The sequence below is a fragment of the Patiria miniata genome, unplaced genomic scaffold (assembly GCF_015706575.1).
Source record: "Patiria miniata isolate m_02_andy unplaced genomic scaffold, ASM1570657v1 HiC_scaffold_29, whole genome shotgun sequence".
NCBI classification, from domain to species: domain Eukaryota; kingdom Metazoa; phylum Echinodermata; class Asteroidea; order Valvatida; family Asterinidae; genus Patiria; species Patiria miniata.
Genome location: NW_024037068.1, coordinates 13,686,935 through 13,707,557, shown reverse-complemented (window position 1 = coordinate 13,707,557; position 20,623 = coordinate 13,686,935). Strand labels below are relative to the sequence as shown.

General features: G+C 39.9%; 3 protein-coding genes across 51 annotated transcripts in view; all 3 read left to right on the top strand.

Annotated features, from left to right (window-relative positions):
- The window catches only part of LOC119735767 (protein Aster-B-like), a 47,897-nt gene extending 40,622 nt beyond the window's left edge, over window positions 1-7,275 (top strand). For 3 of the 4 annotated variants that reach the window (XM_038209685.1, XM_038209684.1, XM_038209686.1), the window contains 4 exons: window positions 1,237-1,309; window positions 2,015-2,131; window positions 4,440-4,560; window positions 6,156-7,275. In XM_038209685.1, coding sequence (XP_038065613.1) covers window positions 1,237-1,309; window positions 2,015-2,131; window positions 4,440-4,560; window positions 6,156-6,266 — 422 coding nt within the window. In that variant the 3' untranslated portion in view covers window positions 6,267-7,275. The remainder of the gene's footprint in view (window positions 1-1,236; window positions 1,310-2,014; window positions 2,132-4,439; window positions 4,561-6,155) is intronic. The other variant, XM_038209687.1, reaches the window with a different exon arrangement.
- A 3,976-nt stretch (window positions 7,276-11,251) lies between these two features.
- Window positions 11,252-16,042, top strand: LOC119735681 (UDP-D-xylose:L-fucose alpha-1,3-D-xylosyltransferase 1-like). Of its 4 annotated transcripts, none has more exons than XM_038209533.1 (3): window positions 11,252-11,885; window positions 12,803-12,878; window positions 14,806-16,042. In XM_038209533.1, exons 2-3 carry the CDS (start codon window positions 12,803-12,805, stop codon window positions 15,831-15,833), a joined length of 1,104 nt encoding a protein of 367 aa, XP_038065461.1. In that variant the 5' UTR covers window positions 11,252-11,885; the 3' UTR covers window positions 15,834-16,042. The 4 variants fall into 4 exon arrangements, with proteins under 4 accessions (XP_038065461.1, XP_038065458.1, XP_038065459.1 ...); XM_038209530.1 differs by having other exon boundaries at window positions 12,780-12,878; XM_038209531.1 differs by having other exon boundaries at window positions 11,776-11,862; window positions 12,780-12,878.
- Window positions 16,043-18,469: 2,427 nt separating this feature from the next.
- Window positions 18,470-20,623, top strand: part of LOC119735676 (neurogenic locus Notch protein-like) — a 68,009-nt gene continuing 65,855 nt past the window's right edge. For 28 of the 43 annotated variants that reach the window (XM_038209485.1, XM_038209517.1, XM_038209526.1 and 25 more), the window contains exon 1: window positions 18,473-18,814. In XM_038209485.1, coding sequence (XP_038065413.1) covers window positions 18,737-18,814 — 78 coding nt within the window. In that variant the 5' untranslated portion in view covers window positions 18,473-18,736. Of the gene's footprint in view, window positions 18,815-20,623 lie in introns of all 43 variants that reach the window. The other 15 variants (XM_038209494.1, XM_038209525.1, XM_038209513.1 and 12 more) reach the window with 4 other exon arrangements.

Genomic DNA, 20,623 nt, shown 5'->3' with positions numbered 1-20,623 from the left:
AATGTATTGGTTAGTCCACAGTACTACAGGGTGAGTCAAAAAAAGCGGAACCCAAACCCCCAAAATTATGTTTCATATTTAAAAAAATATGTAGCACCAAAAATAATAATGACTGGAAAGCCAATTTCATAAGCTTCTTTTGATTGAAAAAATTACTGAAATTGGTCAATCTGTTCAAAAAATATCACCATTTAAACACAATGACCCTAAATCCGTCTCGTCCAAAAAATGCGATTTCAACAATCGTCGTCACAATTCTCTTCAAACATTGCCAGCGATGAAATCTTAGTGTAAACGTTAACAATATGCAACAAAGTCCTTTTGAAGGCCCGTCTTTAAAGTAGTAGATTTTATAAATCATATTGTTTGCCTAACCAGGGTTTTTAATCAAAATATTGTGTGCTTCAGTTGGTGACAGTTGTTGAAACAAGTATTCTGTGTCATTTTCTTTGTTGTTCCAAACAGTCAAAACACACAATAAATTGATTTTTTGGACGAGACAGGTTTTAGGGTCATAGCTTTTAAATGGTGATATTCTTTGAACTGATTGAGCAATTTCAGTAATTTTTTTCATCTAAAAGTAGCTTTTGAAGTTGGCTTTCCAGTCATTATTATTTTTGGTGCTACATATTTTTTTAAAATATGAAATACATTTTTTGGGGTTTGGATTCTGCTCTTTTTGACTCGCCCTGTAGGTACGTATTTCCACACTTGAACTTGTAATCAAGTCGTCACTAATACATCACAAACCGCTGAGCACCAGTCACACACATGTTTACACATGTGCATCAGTTAACATGATTGGCTTGTGAATGACTAGTGATTTGACTGGCAATTGACTTGTGATTGGCTTGGTACTTTACTTGTTATTGGCTTTTGATTGACTTGTGATTGGCTTGTGATTGAGTTACGAATGGACATGAGATTGGCTTGTGATTGGCTTTTGATTGACTCGTGATTGACTTGTGATTTGCTTGTTATTGAGTTGCGAACTGACACGAGATTGGCTTGTGATTGGATTTTGATCGACTTGTAAATTGACTTGTCATTGGCTTGTGACTAACTGGTGATTTGACTTGTGATTGCCTTGTGAATGGCTTGTGCTTTGACATGAAATTGACTTACCGGTAATTACATGTACAGCTCTCTAGTCATCAGAGGCCTTTTTTTTCATGCAAGCAATGTACATTTCCATTCCTCCAATTTAAAATCTGGTATCCCCTTTGTGTCTCTTAGCGTCAATAGCAAGATATCTACCTCCATGGCTCAGGACCGATTCCAGAAACATCATGCTGCTAATTTGTATATTGTAAGTACCAATACACGAAATCAAGATGTTAACCAATTTTGACTAATAAACGGAATGAGGCGTGAGATTATTTTTCACTCGACCTCAAGCCAGGCGGGTTGAAGCCATCACCCTCGGGCAGCACATTTAAGTTATACACTGAATCAGTAAAGAAAGTCCCCCTTAATTCTTTTTTGTCTGACTCAAAAACTACTATGGGCACATGCTTAAATTGCGACTGATCAGTACAGAAATTCCGTAGCGATCCAGCCCTACTCTTTGTTTGGCCCAAAACAGTGAAAATGTGTACAAAATTATGCAATTTATGACAAAATAAAAGTTCAGTGTGAACCACAACTTGCACGTATACAAAATTGCAACTGTTTTCGGTATAAGTTGTCATAAATTACATAAATTTGTACACTTTATCACTGTTTTGGGCCAAACAAAGAGTACGGCCGGATTGCTGAGGAATTTCTGTACAGATTAGTTGTTATTTTATTATTACTGACTCAGTAGTGTTGAGTTAGACTAAAAAGTATTGGAAGGGGGGGGGGACTTTCTTTTTGGTTGAGTGTATTTCAGGCCTCACTTGCTGTGAGCGGGTCGCTGACAGATATTTCCCGGCGCGAAGTGGTTAAGAAACTGAATTTTACAACACATGTCGGCTACATTTGCCATTTTCTAGGCCAAACTGACGATCCGTCTGCTTTGTTTCATCTGCAGCTTAACTCTCTTGTCAATAGTCAATGTGTCGTTATTCCTACAACTTCAAACACTCGAGCAGCTTGCAGTCAGGACGGAAGGTGACTGGAAGACGGGAGGCTTTCCCGACAAACTCAAGTGAGTGTCAAAGCCCAATTCACTTATTGTCATAAGGCCTAAAAAAAAAATTTGGTCTCTGGTCAGCGCGCGCGTCGATTTTAATCATGCGCGTCAACCTTTTTTTTCCAAAATGTTCCGCGGTAGCTCCAACAGCGCCCTCTATTGCCGCACCTCCTCAATTTTTTTACAAGGAATGGGAAATTGCACCAAGACAAATGATCGAGGGCACCGAGGCAAATTATGGAGGACACCAGTGTACATGAGGACACCAAAAAAAGCAAAATAGTACCCCACCTTGTCTGTACAATCCAAGCTTGGGAACAAAAAAAAAGCCGCATCGCTGCATTGCTGCGGAACTTTGGTCTGACCAGAGACCGAATTTTTTTTTTTTGGCCTAACAAATGTTTATTTTGTGAAACTCAAAATGTAAAATTTTGGAAAGTCTTTAGTAGAAACTACAGTTGATGCATCCTGTAATTTTCAATGGGTATTTTTTCGCCGACCGGTAAGTTTGCTCAAGTGAGTGTCCAAAACCCAATTCACTTACCGGTATTAACGTAACAAATGTTTATTTCGTGAAATTCAAAAAGTAGAATTTTGGAAAGTCTTTAGTAGAAACTACAGTTGAGGCATCATGTAATTTTCAATGGGTATTTTTTTCGCCTAAGTTTGCTCAAGTGAGTGTCCAAAGCCCAATTCACTTATAAACATGATAAACGTAACAAATGTTTATTTTGTGAAACTCAAAAAGTAGAACTTTTGGAAAGTCTTTAGTAGAAACTACAGTTGATGCATCATGTAATTTTCAATGGGTATTTTTTCACCTACGTTTGCTCAAGTGAGTGTCCAAAGCCCAATTCACTTATTAACGTAACAAATGTTTATTTTGTGAAACTCAAAAGGGGAAATTTGGAAAGTCTTTAGTAGAAACTACAGTTGATGTATCATGTAATTTTCAATGGGTATTTTTTTCGCCTAAGTTTGCACGAGTGAGTTTCGAAAGCCCAATCCACTTATTGACGTAACAAATGTTTATTTTGTGCAACTCAAAAAGTAGAATTTTGGAAAGTCTTTAGTAGAAAGTACAGTTGAGGCATCATGTAATTTTCAATGGGTATTTTTTCGCCTAAGTTTGCTCAAGTGAGTGTCCAAAGCCCAATTCACTTATTGACATAACAAATGTTATTTTGTGAAATTTTAAAAGTAGAATTTTGAAAAGTCTTTAGTAGAAACTACAGTTGATGCATCGTGTAATTTTCAGTTGGTATTTTTTCGCCTAAGTTTGCACGACATTCCGAACTTCCCCGATTTCCGAAAGCAGGATGTCGAAGTTAAGAACTGGCAACTGCACTAAAATAGTTGCACTGTGGTAACTTCAAGGCAATATACAACATTTGCAAACATCAAATAACAAAAGTACAAAATTATTTTGAAATACCCTTCTTTACTATAAGCGAATAATAGTCTTAAGCATCCTGTGAAATCATGGCCCCTGGTGTGCTGTCATTTTCAAGAAAAGTGGAATTTTTTGTATCAATTTCCGACCATGGTAGGCCGACCATCATTGGGCAAAAGTAACTTTTTTTCAAATACTGCCCCCAGTTTACAAAATGTAGTTAGCCCACATTTTGTTTGCAATCGTTTCACATCCGTGAAATGGGTGCAAGCCAGCTACTCTGTTTCCCTGACCTGACTATTCCCTGACATCTATAAATTACTGTGTTTCGTATGAAGTAGGGTCAGGGAACCAGACTATAAGAACAGCATTTCTTTCTTGGTTTTTCCAGCATCTTTGAACACAAAACTTTAAACTGGTCAGGGTAGCAATATTGCTATAAAATACTAACCCCAAATCCATCAATTTTTGAAAATTACAGCAAAAGCAAATGTTGTACACATGTACATATTACCTGTAGGTATTTACCTTGCTTGCCACTCGATGTTGGGAACTCGCAAAATTCCAGGTTAACATGCCTACAAAGAATTCCCACAAAGTTATTAATGTGTACACAATGTACATGTACATTGTGAGAAAACTGAATCCGTGTTTTTTTTTTTTTTTTTTTTAAATGATAAATCTTGGGAAATGTATTTCTTGTTCACTTTAGGTATGATTTCCATGTCGTTAACCACCCTGTGATGTTTATCAGCATGAATTAATTGGTCAAGAAAGGGATGTCCACAGCACTGTGCTGGAACAGGACATCTGTTTCGGTGGCTGTCAAATTTTGTACAAAGTATTTTCTCCTGGTTGCAAAGTTGACTTTCATACATTTGATGTGAAATGTTATGTTTTGCGTGTTTTCGATTTTGTCTGTTGTGGCAGAGACATTCCCCAAACCAAAGACGAGTGGTCAGCGTTACTACAGAAGCAGTTATACTACCATGAGCTGGAGATGGATCGGTGGCGGGAGGTGCTAGGACTCTGCATTGACCTCATGAAAAAGGTACGGTAAACCTCACAAAACTATTGTGAAATACTTTTGGTACGTGTAAACCTCACCCAGAAACTAGCAATACCTCAAGAAAAATGTGTGCTAAACCTCAACCAGAACAAGCTGTGCCTCATGAAAAAGGTACGGTTAACCTTACCAAAAGCAATAGTTGAACCTTGTGAAAAACATGTGGTACGTGTAAACCTCACCCAGAAACTAGCAATACCTCAAGAAATATGTGTGCTAAACCTCACCCAGAACAAGCTGTGCCTCATGAAAAAGGTACAGTTAACCTCACCAAAAAACTATAGTTGAACCTTGTGAAATACTTTTGGTACATGTAAACCTCACCCATAAACTAGCCATACCTCAAGAAGAAATGTGTGGCAAACCTTACCAAAACTAACTGTGCCTCATGAAAAAGGTACGGTAAACCTCACCAAAAGCAATAGTTGAACCTTGTGAAAAACATGTGGTACGTGTAAACCTCACCCAAAAACTAGCCATATATCAAGAAAAATTTGTGGTTAACTTCACCAAAACTAGCTGTGCCTCATGAAAATGTGTGTTAAACCTCACCCAGAACTAGCTGTAACGGTACCTCATAAAAAGGTACGGTAAACCTCACCAAATAACTATAGTTGAACCTTGTGAAAAACGTGTGGTACCGGTACATGTAAAACTCATCCAAAACTAGCCACACCTCAAGAAAAACTGTAACATAAGGGTGAATAAAAAAAGCGGAAGTCCAACCCAAAAAGTTTTATTTTTATTTTTAAAAAATATGTAGCCCAAAAAAAAAAATTAATGGCTGGAAAGCCAATTTCATAAGCCACGTTTAGATGAAAAAAATACTGAAATTGCTCAATCCGCTCAAAGAATATCACCATTTTAAACACAATGACCCTAAAACCTCTTTTGTTCAAAAATGCGAGTTAAAAAATCGTCGTCACAATTGTCTTCAGACCTCACCGGCGATACAACCTCAGTTAAGAAGTTAAAATATCAATAAAATCCTTTTGAAGACCCATCTTTAAAAAAAAGGGGATTTTATTAATCACATTGTTTACCTAACCAGGGTTGTTAATAAAGATATTGTGTACTACAGTTGTTGGCAGTATTCTTTGTCATTTTCTTTGCTGTTCCAAACAGTGAGAAAACACAATAAATTGTGGAGTTTTTTTGACAAAACAGGTTTTCGGGTTATTGCGTTAAAAATGGTGATATTCTTTGAACGAATTGAGCAATTTCATTATTTCTTCATCTAAAAGTAGCTTATGAAATTGGCTTTCCAGTTATTATTTTTTGTGGTTACATTTTTTTTTTTTAATATGGAATATATATATTTTTTTTGGGGGGGGGTTTGGGTTCCTCTTTTTTTGACTCGCCCTGTAAATATACATCTCATAAAAACAAAACAAATGTAAATAAGTGGGTTTTTTAAGTTGAAGAGCTTTTGAGATTGCTGAGTTATACCAGGAGCTAAATTCTAAAAAGAGGCTATGACTTCAGCCTTGAATACAAGGCTGTGTAATATACTAATTTTTGTGTTCAAAATTCCGTAACTGCAAGCTTTGACATCTGACTGCCATTCTTTCACTTCGCAGATGGAAGTAACGTTACAAGAGCTCCACACAGGCATCAAACCCACCAGGATACCGGACTTGGACACAGTCCTCCAAAACCTCAAAGAGAACACACAGCAGAACGAGGAATGAAGTACATAAGCCAGGGAAGGAACAAGTATATCCCGGCCAATTCTTTACTACAGGGTTTAGGGGGAGAGTTTTATGGAGTGTCGTAATCGTGCCATCGAATCGATAGACTGTACTGTGTGGACTCCATGCTGGGAATGTAGATGTGGCTGCTTGGCCTACTGATAAAGAACCAAGGAAGAACCAAGGAAGGACGCATTGTGTGTCTTACTTGTTCACACCTGTGAATAGCACCAGGGCCCGATTTCACGGCGCTGCTTAACAGTTAGCAGAAAAGTTGTGTTTAGCATAGCAGAAAAATTTGCTAACCTTAAGCACAATTTCACGGCGTGGACGTGCTAACGGTCGCGCGTGCATAGAGATTTCTATTGTTACGTCACTGAGTTAAGCACATTTTTCCCCTGAAGTTAGCGTGTCTTTTGCTGTGCTTATGCTAACGGTCTCAATGAAATAGATGGAGGCTCTGTTAGCAGAAAATCGTGTGCTTAGCAGCGCCGTGAAATTGGGCCCAGGTGTACTATGTGCATATAAACAATTTGCAAGTGAACCGTGCAAAAACCAGTGGAGTCTTCAAGTGAAAGGGCACATCCTTCTTTTCAGTGGGCGTAGTGATGCAAGGGATTCACACCACTGACGTGAACTGGTTGAAACAACGGTGCACAGCAAAAAAGTGGGCCAGGGATGACAAATCAACGCTTCGGAAAGGAAGCAGTCAAAACCGCCTTCACTGATGAGAGATTCGTGGTTATGTTCCACATTTCCCGTTATTTACTACTTACATGTACCCGTGTGTGAAACAGCCTGTGTATTACCACCGTTTGGCAGATGTTTTCAGCAGCGAAGGTGATTAACCTTCCGGACATGTACACGAGCAAATGTAAGTGGGAACTGTAGCTCACCACACTGTTGACAATCTTTGCTGGAATCCACGCTGGTCGATTATGGGCTATGTTAAGGAGAATACACGAGAAAGTGTGGATTCGTAATTTAAGAATTCACGAGGCGCGAAGCGCCGAGTGAATTCGTAAATTAAGAATCCACACTTGCGAGTGTATTCTTCGACTTAAACCATTGCGTCAAAAGAAGTATTGGCATTAACAGTGAGTGGAAATGAAAAGACTTGGGATAAATGTTGCAACCTGACGCCACTTCCGCGATTGTGTACAAGAATTTGTTTAAAGTATTTCCTAACAAAATTGGAAATATTTCTCAGTCCCAGATTCATGTCTATCATCATTTTTGCAATGAATGCCCTTCATTGAGATGATATATGGAGAAAAAAAAGTGGCGTCAGGTTGCAACATTTGTCCCGGCTCCTTCCGTCGACAAATTTATAGTTCAGACGATGATTTCTTTCTTACTCGAAGTAGGTTTTGCAGTGACGGCTGAGAATCTAAAAGGGAAGATGCATTGGTAATTGCGGAAGGGAATTTTCACGCAGACAGTCCTATTAATGCTCATTACAGAGAACAATTGTCTGACGTGTTCAAAGTGTGGATTCGTAATTCCGAATCCACACTTTACTAAAGATTCTTCGTTCCGAATCCACACTTTGTGACCATTGTAACAGATTCGTAGTTCCGAATCCACACTTTTAACAATAGTGTGACGTCATACATGTAGCAATGGTTTAAGTGCACAAGTACCCCTTCAACAGCCAGAAAAGGAGAGTTGGGGGAGAGCTAGACTGGTTCTCGATCCATCCACTGCATATTTCAAATGATCCAAAGTTATTGGGGGCTTCACACTTGAAGAATTGGGCATTTGTCTTTGACCATCACAGCTGTTGGTCCGTAGTAAAAGAATTGAATATGTGGCCACATCACAGATTTGTGGCCAGATATTCAATTCTAGACCTGGTGTGGCTCTTAACCAGTTTGCGCCGGATGAAGTGTGTACCCCCAAAGGTTTTGCGGTATTTGGAACAGATGACGGATAAACACGCTGGGAGCGAGGCCGGAAATATCTGTCAGCTACCTGCTCGCAACTACGGCTTCAACCCTTCTGGCTTGAGCTTGAGTGAAAAGTTATCCCGCACTTCGTTCTGTTCTTGTCAAAATAATCCGGCACAAACTGGTGAACTTGTGTGAACATACAATCCTCGGTTTATTGCCACCCTTGGATGACATTCACAATGTAAAAAAATCAAAATCATTTTTAGAAAGTGAACAAACTATGATAATAGTAAAAATCTGACCAAAAAGCAAAAAAATATCGAGACCTCACATACTTAAAAGTTACTACAGACATTCCCTTTTTTACCAATGCAAGTTATATATAGCTGGCATTACATCATGTACAATATGCAGCATTTATTACTACTTGTGATTCATGTTCAGGAAGGCATACATGTATGTTCATTTGTGAGCCAAATAAAATTTATGGATCGGAAATCCTTTCTTACTTGCTTGATCTTAAGGTATTGAATTCACCATATGCTTGATTCTAATACGTGTATCTAATCTATCTTCTTTTTGGAAAGTTGTGCATCCCATAACTCTGTCAAAAAAAATGAGTGCCCAAAAAATGAAAAAGTGGCTAGGGTTGTGCATTGACGTATAATTGAGTGTTCAGTTATTCTTCAAAATGAAAGGTACCTGTTTGGGACTTGGCTGATATTGACACCGAGACCATGGGCGTCACCAGGATTTTTCTAGAGGGCGGCAAAGCATACCCCCCCCCCCCCCCTTAAATCACTGTACTTTTCCAGTATATTCTCAATTTATCATTTTTGAGGGTAGGCAGGGACATTTTGCCCCCCCCCCCCCACTCATTAAATCAACGGCAATATTACATTGTAAATTACTTCACGCGGTTTTTTTTCGTTTTTCCCCCTTTGGTTCTCGTTTTTTTTTTTTTTTGCTATTAAGGCCCCTCATGACGCCCATGACCGAGACGGTGTAGCAACATACCGCCACAAGCTCTTTTGGACCTTTTGATGGAATATTTGAATATATGCGCTGATTAAGTTGAACAGCTTAAACTGGCTGTTTAGATGGAATCTTCCCAATCAAATGGAATCTTCCCAAAGTCCTTTCTTTTATGCAAATAAATATTTTATTTACCAGAGCATATATATATGTATATATACAAACAATAATGATATGAGAATAACGGTGAATATATGTATATGTTACATGCAAATGAGGTTTGTATTTAAAGTTTTGTTAATATTATCCCACAGATGTATTAGTGCTTTATACATGTTTTTGTTACTTTATGGAAATTAATAAAACTATAATTATATTCAACAGGAAAATAGTATTTATGCAAATTGGAGAAAAAAAATACCTCTGAACCCTGAAGCCCGGGCAAAAGAGCCACCATTTTAAGCAAAAAGGAAAACATCAGAAACAATTATTTTGCATTTGTGTTCTTTTAAATCGTAAAAATCTCCATTATTATTGTTATTATGTTTTAATTATGCAAATGTGCCGTTGTTGATACTTCCCCATGACGTGTCATAACTTGGCAAAACAATTCTGTTTCCTTTTTTTGTGTGGTAGTTTTGGCACCCCGTTAAACCGTCAACTTAATTAGAAGAAACGGCGTATCATAATTGTTTTCCATATATACAGTGCTATTTCTTCATTAAAACGAAGGCCGGAGATCAGTTATTCAACCTAGCAACCAGTCACAGCTATTTGGGGTAAGACTTTAATGAGACTTGTATGTTTGCATGGCGGACATGATCAATGTATAGGTTTGCAGTATAACACCATGTGAATGATATCTCTTTTGAGTTGTGTGGTTCTGTAAAGAATCAGTTGTTTCAACTCGACATTTCGAACAGTGTGCTCTGTTCGTCATCAGGAGGCTTGGTAAGATTTTTTACAAAATAAATTTGAAAAAAAGTGTAAAATTAAAAAAAGACAACTTCATAATTGTGAAATTGGTGCCAATATGTTTTATATAGCCATCGTTCCAGAAATTTAAGTTGTATACATGACATGACTAGTGATGCTGTAATAAATTATTGCAGACTTCTTGTACCGGTGTCACATAAAAATCCGACTCCTATGAAAATCGGACCCCTTTCATTGGTTGATCCCTCGCACGTGACAGGTCACTCTCCCGAAACGAGCATAGTATCGTACTTACGCGTGCGCAGTACTACCAATGAGTCCACATTTCATGGAGTCGGATATTCACGCTACACCGGTATGTACAGAGTTGTGGGGCATAATTCATTCAGTTAAAGTGCGTGTTGCAGTATTCATTTGCGACCCTTTGTGCAATTTAATTTTACTTTCAGTTTCACGTGATTTTAGCTGGCGTGGATAAACAGTAATTTTCTTTGTAATCGATCAAACATTACGTTTGCGGTTCTACCGGCCGACTAGCAAAATGCTTAAAGACGCTGTATCGTCACAAAGACAGATAGCGCCGCAACTTTATAGGAAAGCGCCACCATTCATTTAGATATTGATTTTTTTTTTACGCTTTTAATGTACAACGAATTTGTGAACATACTGCATATAATGATCAAAATGAGATATCAATTTATATTTACAATGAATATAATACAATGTAAAAAAAATATATAATTGTGGTTTGTGCCTATGTAGAGAGTCGTCCTTGATTTTCTTTTTTGGTTGGTAAAAGGTGATTTTTTCCGTCTAAAAATATTTCACCAGATGTGAAGCAACACCGCAAAGGTAATACGAAGATAACACAGGTTATGTAGAACAAAGACGAAGACATTTTATTAAGACTTTTAGGTCAGAAATGATATAATGAACTAGAAGGCACTCAGAGAGCGCAAACCTCCGACAAGGCTAAACAATTCCCCGCCATATTGTCAGTACACCCAACAGAAATACTCGCATAAATGGTGAAGAATCCTTCGATAAGGTCCTGGATGCAGACCCGGATCCGGATCACTTCCAAACTCTAATCGAATTGTACTTGTACCAAGGACCACCCTAAGAAAACATTTCATGCAAATCCGTCCATGACTTTTTGAGTTATCTTGTTAACAGACAAATCCGATGAAAACATAACCTCCTTGGCGGAGGTAATAAGACCCTACGCATTCACGGAGTAATAAAACCCCCACACTTGCTTGGTTTTCTCTACAACAGTAAGGATCACATAATTGTCATTCTTCCGGCCAAGCTTCTGCCTAGCTAGTCCGCTTCACAAGATCGAAAATACCCGGAGGAAACGCAGGGGACGAACCAAACAATCTTCAGTAGTCAGTTGCAGATACAGCATAACAATGGTTGTCTGTGGCTTTTGAGAGAATTATCGATTGGCACTTTGTGGAGTGTACATGCAGTCGTACGTTTAGGCCTGCATACATGAAAACCTACAAGTACAAGGAGCATGTTTTGTCTGACAGGGTAGCGATAGCCAACTCACCGAGGCCTACATTGGGTTCAATTGGACTGAAATACTGATCACTATAGCAATGTGGGATTACGTCATCAGTCGGTGAAAACATATTTTCAGTAGCACTTGCGTTTTTACGGGAGTAGGGCCTACGTGTTACCTTTCAGCACTTCAGTTTTATGAAATCAGGAGATTTCAGACGAGATCAGGAGTTTTCAGAAGTTTCTGGTTGTCTGCACATAACCAATACACAGCTTTCAGTGTGGTACGTATGCAGTCAACCATCAGGTAGACTTCCTTTTTTGCTCTACAATAAAAACTTAATTTAACTTTAACTTTAATTAGAACATGTAGGCATATCAATCAACACGAGTAGGCGTTCTAATAAACAACTTGAGCTTACAGATCTGGACGGAAACGCATATATTGAACCATATATTTTGAATAGATTTCACCATTACTAGGCTCTGGTACCCTATTTTTTCCTCGTAATTCTAAATCCTAAATGAGCGACCTATAAGCCACACACTGTTGTGGAAGGGGGGGGGGGAGGTGTCAATGATCTAGGACAAAGGAATATGTACATGTATGTCTATTTAGTTCACACGCCACGTCAATATGATACGTGTTGAATGTGGACACTCGTGGACTAGTTCAGCGTATAACTTCCAGCAAGATTCCTCAAAGTTCCAATTTCGGCACAGTGTTTTCTCAAATACTCGCAATAGGTTATACCACAGTTAAGGTCGCTCATTCAACTTGAGGACGCTGTGTTACAACTGATAATGTAGTAACCAACGGATAATGTATCACCAACCGATAATGTCACACAAATTGACCGAAACTGTAACACTAACTGATAATGTACTCACAAAATTGACCGATGGCGTAGTAAAATGTACTACACTATCAGTACATTGCTGTTACAGTATCGGTCCTAACCGATAATGCAACAAAAATTGACTGATAGTGTAGTAACATTTACTACATTATCCGTCATTTTTTGTTACATTATCGGTTAATGATACAGTATCGGTCAATTTGTGTGGCATTATCGGTTGGTGATACGTTATTAGTTGGTTACTACATTATCAGTTGTAACACGCTGAACCAACTTATCCATTCTTGATACTGACATGTGTAAATTGTGATTATTTTGTATACATGGTATTCCTTTGACAGTTGAGGTCGTAATCATTGTCCAGATGAAGAGAATCTTGGCTTCGAAGACAGGTCGCAGCTTCGCTGTATGTGCTGTTATTGTGCTCATCATTTTCGGTCGTAAGTAATGAAGAACCCCCCCCCCCCAAGTACTCCTTTACGCTGCACAACAGACAAAGGCAGGAACAATCTATACAAGGGCCGTGCAGGGGAAAACATCTTTATCATTTTAAAGAATTCCAGGTTGGAATATAATGCTTTTGGCTCAGGCCAACAAAACAGTTTCTGGTATGGACTTGCCCCAAAAGTGGTGCGGCGAAACGGGGTTTATTTCCCCTACTTTTTTTCTTCAAAATGTCGGCTGATGTTGCAGATGACGCTTCGTTCCCCTTCAAACTCTAAAAAAAAAATATCCTTCAGGGTGGAGCTTGAGGTCGACCTCAGTACGGCCGCAAGGCTTGAGAATTCAGCACCCATTTGCGATCTCGACCGACACGAATATTCTTCGGGAAATTTGGATAGTCAAGAGAAAAAACAGAGAAGTCGGTAACGTCAAATCGTCACCGTTTTCACGAAGAGCCACATATGTGGATTTTGAAGAAACGTTTTCGAGATAATCGCAAAAGAAGTTTCTCATATATTTAAACTGCAAAAAATACCACTTTGCAACAACTTTGTGCAGCAAGAAAACCATCACACGATTCTACGAGAGCTGAAGTTTTACATGAACCCGGTAATAAGACTTAATACAGCAGTTAATTAGTGAAAATTAATTAATAAAGATATGTGGCTCTTCGTGAAAACGCAAATTCAGGTTTCCGAGATATTGGCCCTTTCTGTTCAACGTGTATTTCCATAGGCGCGCGTGAGCGCGCGCGCAGCTGAAATGTAACAAAGATATGTGGCTCTTCGTGAAAACGCAAATCTCATTTTCTCTACTTTTACGTATTTCCGTGCAATGGGTTTTGTACGCGTTCAAAGGGCCAAAATGTATGTGGCTCTTCGTGAAAACGCAAAATGCATTTATCGAGATTTTTGTCCCTTGCAACATTAATGTAACTTAGAAATTAATGATGTTTTGCTTTCAGAAACACGTCAAAATGGTTAAGTACATTGTTTCAATGCGAAATAATGAAAAAAATCAATATCGAAAAAATTGTAATTTTTGACATATGTGGCTCTTCGTGAAAACGGTGACGAAATTATACATCGACATCGTGCATTGGCAGTTTTGATACCTCATCTTACATTGAAACAAAAAAACTTTTTAATTTTGCCGACGCGCATAGCTACGGCGATGCGCGCGCAGACCAGAAACCGAGACATTTTTTTGGCCTTGGGTTGGTTATCGACGAAATCTCAAAAGAGGGCGCTTTTAAATTAGTGACTGTGTTTGTTAAGTAGCCATGGGCATTGTCGAGTCTCAGGATTGCAGACCAGCAAGTACACTGCCGTATACTCCGCAGTCATAAGTACCCACTTCCAAAAACCAGGAAAAAATACGGAGACACTGAATTAAAGCTTATTTCATCATCTTTCATAAGGTTCTGTCAATATGTTTTGGGGGGTTATCCGATGACTTGTTCACATGCATGGGAGATATTTCTATCCAAAGACGATTCCCTCTAAAAGCAGTCCTGATGCCCATTGCCATTTTGAAATATGAAGCCTGGGCCTACACTACACCATTGCAAAATAGATCAATTTTAGGGCCCCATTTCATCCAGATTTCACAGAAATGCAAGCTCGCAGTCCTGTTCACGGCTTATAGTCTTTTTTTAACAAACCCTCAAGGTCATGGCTCACATAATGCTCTAACACTGGCGAATTTGAAGGCATGAAAATTGTGATTTGGCCATCGTGGGCAATTTGGGCCTATTTACTGGCCTGAAACCCAGGACGAGGACATGCTTATAGTAAAACTTAGAAGAGGACGAGTAAAACATACCGAAACGTTTAATTTGTAAGGTTGATCTTTACCCAAGTAAGGAAATGGAGGTAATTGTAAGTTAAAATTAAATGGTGCATTTATTTCTTTTTTTTGCAGCAAAGTATGCACAACAGCATTTCAGGACGCGTCCCGTCACACTTTCCCAGCCCGAATTCTCACCGATAGTGCGAACGAGTGTCCCACTACTTGACAGCCAATCAGTGGAAAACAGCAGACCACGTGATGTGTCATCACCCAATGACAGCTTGCGTAACGAGACACCCCCTCAACAATTGACCAATGGTAGCTCGCCAGCTAACTCATCTGCGCAGCTACTGGACAGCGAGAGCCCGACTGTAAATTCATCTGCCAATGAACTGCCTGCTCCAAGTTCGGCGGGGAAGACCAATACATCCCAGAGAAGAATCGTCCTGACAACAACTAATTCGGGATTCCTGGACTTCACCGAAAATTTCCTCCTGAGCATTGTCCAAACGGGTGTGCACCCCAACGTGACCATTATCACTGAGGACGAGGAAACCTATCGGGTGCTTTCTGAAACGGGGGACAAAAGGTACCCAGGGCTGCAACTCATCAAACCGGATGGCAGGTTACCTTCCAAGGGTGAGGCCATCGACTTTGGGACCGAGGAATACGTCAACTTCATCAATCGCAGACCTAAGTATGTGCTTAGTTTCATACAACAAGGGTTTGACGTATTTTTCATCGACGTCGACACGTTCTGGGTCAGAAACCCTTTCCCTTATTTTCAGGGCAACTTTGATGTCGCCTTTATTCGTGATGAACCCAAATGGGGCAATTTCAATGGTGGTTGCATATACTATAGGCCAACAGAACGAACGGTACAGTTACTCAAACGTTGGATAGAGGCCATGGAAACGCAGAAAGTACACAAGCAGGACCAGGCCGTCTTGAACGAAATCGTCAGACAAAGGAACGTGTCCAGCAAACTGAGGATAAAACAGTTGTTCGAAAGGAACTTTCCAAGCGGCAGACTGTACGTCAAGGGCAACAATACCTGCTTCGACATGAGCGATGCTGTCGTGTTCCACGCATCCTGGATTGCAGGGCATGAGAAAAAGATGGCGATGATGCAGAAATGCCGCATGTGGCTGAAAAATTAGTTTTATATTGGTCTATTGAGGGCGCTTGATGAAAATGGACCCGGGTTCGAACCACAGATCTTGCGATCCACTGTCCACTGCGGCAGCTCAACGAATGATGCCTGAATGTACATGCATGACTGACTGATAACAATGGTGTGACGTCACTGTTAATTTCTTATGATGTCATTGTTATTTATTTACGAATAAACATCGAACTAGCTGAATAATCATGATCCATTGACAATCTTTTATTTTACGGAGACCGCTTGACCGGTGGGAAAAAAAACCCGTCTACCTTTCAGCACGGATGAGGCGAGTGCCCTTTACGCGTCTACCCCCCCCCCCCCCCCATCAAAATGGCCTTGCTACACCACTGACATACCACACATGATTGTTATTCATAATGCAAAAGGGTCTGTCTCAGGAGGATTAATAAAGGTGAAATAAAAATCGCCGTTATTGTTAGCGAAACGTCAATACTGCATGGTCACTGGTAAAGCTGACCTAAAATTCGTGGAAAATAGTTCGAAAAGCTCCCCAAATCTTTTAACTTATCTCTAGGAATTCTCCACAGGTTGTTATTTCGTGGCGAGTAGTTGAACACTTAACATCTTAGTACGTTCCGAATTTCAGCTCATTTTTTTTTGGCAAACGCTAGTGTTACACCTTGAACTGTCTGCAGGGCAAATTTAGCTGGACTACGATTTTTTTTGCTGACCAAATTTAACAACACGTGGTTTTCAGGTTGGCCGATTTTGCCGCAACAATGACGAGGTGCATTATTAGCAATATTCATTAGCGTGACTCAGCGTGACTTCGCGTGGGTCTCGGTATCGACACTGGAAGCTGCAGGGGATATCTATTAATTAACAACTCGTGAAGGAGGCGAAAGTACAGATTTTTACTACACACCATCATGGATAGGAACCTTATTATTCAATTTTCGTAAAGCCCGGTTTATACTTCATGCGAAAGCGAATGCGAAGCGAATTTGCCGTCATGAAACATTCGCTTTCGCTTTCGCACCGAGTATTAACCGGGCTCTAGGCTCGAAAAGATTGACATAATTGCAAACACCAGTGTTAAAGTTTGGTAAATGGACGTACCTAAGCCTATTTGTCCAATTTCAACAAAAAATTCTGATAATTTCAAAACGATGTTTAGCACAAAGTTGGATCATTATATGGGAAACAAACCCTGAACGTTGCATGAAGATACGGTCTCCCAAACGGGAGAAATTGATTTTCAAAGATTTCGTCCGCGAACAGCAACATGTCTGTATGCATGTTGTTTCATTCGAAATAAAGTATTACACCTATCCTTTAGAAATCGGCCTTCGCAACCAGTGGTGTAGCCAGGAATGTTTCAGTTGGGGGGGGGGGGGGGGATGCGCGGGGGGGGGGGGGCGCTGGAACATTTCATGGGGGACGTCATGTAGATCAATGATTTTTTTTTTTAGAAACTCAAAATCTCAGTGGGGGGCGACTGGGGGGGGGGTGACAAGGTTTCATGTCGCCCCCCCCCCGTTGCTATGCCACTGTTCGCAACCACACATTCTCAAATTTGTATCCTTGTTGAGACATTTCTTTGTTCTCGTGTAGTAAAGGCTTCAATTTTAAAAGTGAAATTTCAAAATGCTCTTATTTTAACAAGAATTAATTTCCTTGGCTGAAATTCGGACTTAATATCCCTTTTCTAAAACTCTTCCATTTGCGACCAATTAACCCACCTTGGAAATCCCTAGTTTTTGAGTAAAACCCATATATCTATTTCGTGAAAACCTTGTGGAGACCTATTCATCTATGAAAATTGCCCTATGTACACCTTTACAATGTTTTGTTCCCTATTGTGTGTGTGTCTCCACAAGGATACGAATTTGTGGTCACATGGCTGTAAAGGGATGGTGGACTAATTGTTTCATGTGCCAGTCTATTTTCTTGCGTGGCATGTTTTCATTATCTTTTGGACTCTCATACACCGGATAGAGTGAGAGTTACAAATGTTCGGACTAAAAATGTGACCAAACCCAACAAAATTGCCAAAATTGTTGTTGAGTAACAACAGGCCTCTTAACCCTAAAAGTCCTCCAATTTTGATATTATTCTTCACACACCGTATATAACAAGAACGTGGTATCCAGACGCCACGTCGTTGTTTGTGTTAGCAGTCTTTGGATAGTCAAGAAGAATTTCAAAGTATTTTCTAACAAAATTGGAAATGTTTATCAGTGTCAGATTCAGATTTACATGTACATGTATATAGGCCTACAAAAAGTTTTCACGCTTTGCCCAGATTTTGTTTAAGTTGGCAGGATCTCGGGTGAACAAATCCTGTTTCCTTCGCGTGCAATTTTCCGTGCTCTTATTAAGTTGAGTGGGTTGCAATTTGGCCACAATAAATGGTGGTTGTCGTTAAGGAAGACTTTCAAAGGTTTTTTTCTTTGATTCACCAGCCCGCTTATCCTTACGTACCGATGAAGTAACACCAAGCGCCTATTCAGCTTGAATACAAGACTTCACATAATGGTAACAATTGAGCATTCAAGAACCCCGAAGTAAGTGTAAACGTGTGGAGAGGGCGCAGGCGTAATTTATATGGTAATATAAAGTAGCTCTAAGCAGTATTCAGAACTCATCAGCCGGAAAGCCATCCAGGGTTGTTCTTCAAAACTTTGTGATTCACTGACTTTAAGGACATCGCCCCAGACCAATGCAAGGATACGCATTTTTTTGGTAGGCTTATCAGGAAGGTATATTGTCCTAACTGCTATTGAGGCTTGTTGAACAACGCCTCCGTTGGTGCGTGGGCATCAAATTGATACAGTGCACTGTGATTAGAGTGGTGCCGAGATTTCTTCACCAAAGCTTGTGGCGGCGGGTGCGGCATTGCTGTCTGAGATTTCCCTCCGTCGGTCGAGAATCATGGTGGGTCTATTCCTGCTGACGCTGGCTGTGTGCCACGGCGTGTCTGCGTACACTATACAGGAACCCGATACGAAGGTAGGATTTGGCTTGACGGACTTTTTTTATGACTCGATCATGAGGTGGCAAAGCGAAGTTCAGGCTAGTAAATAAATTCCTATAGGTGGGCGCGGACATCTGGGAGTTTTTAAAATAAGATTTATCCAGCCCACAGACCTTTGTTTTTGGAATTCAATGTTTCTTTCTTGAGTCTAAATGGTAATAACGCATAGCAACTGATGAAACTGATGTGAACATGAATAATTTTCATCGGATGACGTCAGCCCGCTTATTTACACATTTCATGCTCGCGGCACGCACTGTAGTCTATGTAATAGACCATCGCGAAAGCAACGGTCTAAGATTCGCTGATTAAGTATGCAGGAAAACCGCATCTTGACCTCTAGATTTTGACCAATCAGCGAGCTCTTTTTATATCGGGTCCTCGGTCATAAAAATGTACATGTATTAAAAAAAAACCTGTGTCGCCCGCTCTGTATTATGCTACGCGATATGCGTCCGGCTGTTGTATTAAAAACACTGCATTCGAATTGACCAATCAAACCATTAGTCCTGATTTGGGAATGAAATGACCTCACGGTTTAGTAAAGTCAACTCCGATTGGCTGAAGCGCGAGCTCGCATTAATCTGCATGCTTTGACATATCAGACGTTATATAATACAGGAGACTTGGCTCCGTGGATAGCGGATGATACTCAGACTATGCGAACAAAATGACAGGGCCTCAACAAAATTGGAAATATGTCTCATGTCTTTTCAACATTTTTGCAACGACTGACCTTCATTTAGATAAAAATATGATGACAAAAAGTGAAATCTTTCCGCAACGTTAGGTTTCGTTTACTTCACGCCTGCACGACACTGGCATAAAATGTAAACTAGACAATGATGAGTGGCGGCGATGTCAGGTATAACCTTTCTGAGATTATTCAACCTCTCGCATGTGACCGAGATATACATCAAATTATATAAGCCACATTGATCTTTTCACTTTCTATTATTTTTTAAGGGGCGAGGGTGTTAACGAATGATACCTAGAAACAGTCCTGAAGCCCATTGCCATTTTATGTCTACTATTCCATTGCAAAATAGAATCTGATGTACATAGCAGCGGGTACCGCATAAACTATTATAAGTTTTTTGACCAGACTTTGGCCTGAAAAGGGTGATCTTGGATGATTGGCCCACTCATGATTGTGTGCGACCGATCGTTTGTTATATCAGTGAAAGCACGGATCCTACACACAAGGATTAACGACTTGCTATAACTCCTGGTTAGAAGCGTGATAACGGCACGTACTCAATGGTGGCAAATACCATGAGTACTTTTCAACAAAGACCACTGTGCGCGGTGGCTTTCAGATTTGCAAGGCTCTGCTCCCGATCTGGCGTCGAAGTTTGTCAAGCCAGCGAATTACATTTTTGAATATTCATGAGTCTACGTTTTTGGTCTTTATTATTGAATTCTGATAAGTGATAACTACATAACCATGGTAATGCCGAGCACAATATCTTAAGCTTTAAGATGAACAATGAAATGTTGCTTTTGTTTCATCGGTTCGGCATCACATCTCTCTAAAACTTCTTCCATTTTCAAAAGTAGGGGGTGCGCTTCAAAGTCGACCATTATGCAAACTACGCATTATGTGCCTATTTTCAGGGCGCATTGAGAGGGTTTGGGGCTTGGTTTTCATATTCGTCTTTCATATCACTCTCTATACTATTTTGAGAAGTGGTTACTGCTAAAAAAATTATCAGACATTTTAGGGCTAGTTTTGTTTTCATCTCGAGGGGGCACATCTATGCTCGAGGGGGCACATTTATGTC

Coding starts and splice junctions, on each gene's coding strand:
- LOC119735681 (XM_038209530.1), top strand. CDS start 11,777: ATGAAATCAGGAGATTTCAGACGAGATCAGGAGTTTTCAGAAGTTTCT. Junction 11,886..12,779: donor CGTATGCAGTCAACCATCAG/GTAGACTTCCTT, acceptor TTCCTTTGACAG/TTGAGGTCGTAATCATTGTC. Junction 12,879..14,805: donor TGTGCTCATCATTTTCGGTC/GTAAGTAATGAA, acceptor TTTTTTTTGCAG/CAAAGTATGCACAACAGCAT.